General features: G+C 37.1%; 1 protein-coding gene across 1 annotated transcript; it reads right to left on the bottom strand.

Moving 5' to 3' along the window:
- Positions 1-1,060: 1,060 nt before the first annotated feature.
- Positions 1,061-2,746, bottom strand: LOC117223773 (uncharacterized). Its single transcript, XM_033476269.2, has 2 exons — positions 2,608-2,746; positions 1,061-1,914 (listed from the first exon to the last, which is right to left on the bottom strand). Exons 1-2 carry the CDS (start codon positions 2,741-2,743, stop codon positions 1,598-1,600), a joined length of 453 nt encoding a protein of 150 aa, XP_033332160.1. The 5' UTR covers positions 2,744-2,746; the 3' UTR covers positions 1,061-1,597.
- Between the last annotated feature and the right edge of the window lie 661 nt (positions 2,747-3,407).

The following is a 3,407-nucleotide window of genomic DNA, read 5'->3' as shown; positions in this document are numbered from 1 at the left end:
CCTCAAATGAAAACTCTTTCAGGGCACAGCAAGTTCAAGGATCGCACTAATGCGGATATTATTTTCTCGAGTTCCCAACATGGTCCCAAAAAGGTTGGGAAACACTGTTTCAGAATCTAGGATATGTGTCGCCATTTTTTATACCAAGTGTACCAGACGATCAAATTCGACTAGGATTTTGTTATACACATTACAAACTTATTGAAACTTCAATTGATATTTATTATACACGAAGATTAATCTAATGAATCAATTTCTATCGAAGCAATTGTAAAACACACACACACACACACACACACACACACACACACACACACACACACAACGAGAAGTTCTACTATTAAGAAAGTTTGTTTCCATTAAATGGCAACGGTTGCCCGGATTGGCTGTTTTAACGGTAGCTGAATTACTGAACGTAATTAACCAAAGATTATTTTTCTGTTCTCGCGAGGTGTTAAGAAATTAGTGCAATTAATTTTCCGTGCTTTCTACTTCATGATTCCGTGCAACATAGTCTACACAAATGATTAGCCCAAGATCGTTGATTAGATTGTGTTTCTAAATTGCAGAAATCAAGTTCTAAAGCAACATTTTTTTGTGGACCGAATTTACGTTACCGCAGAACAGGTTCCGGATCACAGTTGAGTTATATCCACGTTCCATTAGTTAACTTTCTTTCGTCATTTTGTTACTTCTCTTACAGGCTCGTTCTATTAACCCTGCTACGACCCTCAATTTGAACGTTTACCTTCCAGCGGCAGCTAATGACATTTTATTCTCAGCAGCGCACGTTTTACGTCAGCCAATTTGTGTTGTTTTTCGTCATCTCTCATTAGCAGAGTGCGAATGTTCATGCACGATAAATATGCAAAAAACGTTTGACATTTAGGTATACACGAAAAATATGCAGATGTCTATATAAAGTAAGGAAATGTGGTCTAAAACGTAATATACATATATGTACATATTCGAAACAGTATTTGTTGCAGTATTTCTTGCATAATTTAAGTGTTAGAATAAATATTTGTATTTTTTAACATGAAAAGGGACCGTTAACACATTTGTATATCTAATACGTTTATTTGGATTTTGTAAAAATTGAAAACGGGTTTTTCAAGCTTAAAAAGCTTCCAAATGTTTTAGCTGCTTTAGTTTCTTTCAATGTATTTGTATATTATTGTAGTCTCACATATTATAATAATTAAACCGAAAACTTTTGAAACAAATATACCAAATATTTTTTTCTCTGGTTTACATTTTACGTGTTTTTGGAAAAATTCGAAAATCACTTTCTTATATTTATCTCACACATAGTATCATGATTAGGTTAAAAAGTTGAGGACGCTACATAATTACAGTAAAACTTTTTATTTCTCGTCAATAGTATTGCGACTGTCTGAATTATGGAATCATAAATAAATCACAATTAGTTGAATTGGAGTGCAGAGGAAAATGAAGCAAAATGAAGGAAGGATCTTTTCTTATGTCTGAGGTATGCATGAGGGTGAAACAACATTCGCAGGCTGAATAATCGTCAATAATGGCAGTAACATCGAAATCTTGACTAAAAAGTCGCGTCCTGGACCAACTCGATCGTTCAGATTACGAACTGCCCGCGCTTTATGAACTCCACGATCCTCTGCACGGTGTTCTGGAACCGCAGGAAGTTCGTTCTGGCTTCTTCGGAGTTTTTCGATTTATAAATTAGGGTTGTGTACGCTGCCGTCAGCTCGGTTACCAATCTTTGTGCTCTTCTAGCAGCTGCGTCGATCGAACCCGTCGGGGTTTTGATACTTTGCGCCGTCCGAATGATCTCGTCTTTGACGAGGTTCACCAACTGATCATCGTCTTTCTCGGTCGACTTGCCGCTCGAGATCACGTGAAAAATCTCCTTGATGGCCTCATCCGCAGCACCTGCAACACCAATTACGCATAACATTGTAGTCGGTGCCGAATTGTACACATCTTAACGGAGTTCGATTTAATTTATTATTATTTATTATATTAATTCGGTTTAGTTTATTAGTCTATATCACGAGTAAAATTAATTTTATAGGTGGTCGAAGTATGGTATCAACTACAATACAACCTTATTGCATTATTTATTAAAACTTTGGACAGTTATACCTATAGGGTTAAAAGATTTCAGCAGGTAACTGAAGTTACCATCAGTTTATTGAAATTTTGTATTTCGTTTCTGCTTCTTGTAACCGCGGTAGAAAACATTTATTTTACATAATTATCGTGCAATTTTTTAGTCACGTTAAACTCTTGTCCTGTATAGTTTGGTAAACATTTTCAGTCAATGAACATTTTTTATATAACTCAATAAAAAGTAACAAACTTCACAAAAATAAAATATACATACGTAGCAGTCTCTACTACATGAAAGAGTATGTCTCCGGATCGTTATTACTAGACTGCAGATATTACGTATTTATGGCCAGAAGTGGTTAGATGAAATGAAATGTTATTAGTTTTTACATAGGTTTGTATGAAAAACGGTAGCTTCAGCCGCAGTCCAGTTTATTCCAAAAGATATGGTGGCAAGCGGTCGTTATTATGAAAACAGTGAATCTGTCATTGTATCTGTATTGTTTCGTTCACCTGACATCGTTCCTGTCCTCCTTACGATCGATCCCCATGGATCGTTCTCGGGATCGATTCCCAGCGATCGCGGGACGCCGCCAGCTAGAAGGACGATCGCGATCGTCTTGAGTATCGCCATCCTTGGACGTTCCATCGGGTGAAACTGTCGGTCGTGAGCCCGCCGATTTTCTCTTTTTATACCGCTACTCCGTGGACGGTCGACGAGGATCGCGCAGGGACATTATGTAAAATGTAATTTGTCGTGCGGCCGCGCACCGATCATTACGAATGATCTTGATGCGTGTCATTAAAATGAAAAGACAGAAGGGAAAGTGGAGCAGCATGACGTACCGCAGGAAAGTATACTGTTTCGTGGATCACTTTGATTTTCACGTTTCGACGTTTACGGGAGCCTCTCCGCCGAGGAAAATTGCAGTCGCGTGAAAGTGCAAACGCGCCGGTTTTCCATACCTAGTTTTGTCTCAACTAAATCGAAAAGTGAGCTCGATTCAACTATAAATAATATTTTTCGACATATCTTAACTCTTCTTGCGAATTTATAACGCACTACAAGTAAATTATTCTAATGGATTTTCCTGATAATATCTTTGGTTATAAGTCATTGCAGTTATTAAATAAACATTGAAGATTGCACTTTTAGAAATTATGATTAGACTGTGGCTTGTTGCCCCAGATGAATTGAAGTGCAATAACTCTGGTAATATACATGTATGGTTTCATGTTTAGTACAGTATTTCGTTTTGCTCTGATTATTGAAGAGTTTTCAGCAATAAAAAGGCAGCTCAACTTTATAGATA

This window comes from Megalopta genalis, chromosome 6, assembly GCF_051020955.1.
Source record: "Megalopta genalis isolate 19385.01 chromosome 6, iyMegGena1_principal, whole genome shotgun sequence".
NCBI classification, from domain to species: Eukaryota; Metazoa; Arthropoda; class Insecta; order Hymenoptera; family Halictidae; genus Megalopta; species Megalopta genalis.
The sequence above is the reverse complement of the archived record's forward strand: the minus strand, read 5'-3'. Positions and strand labels throughout refer to the sequence as shown.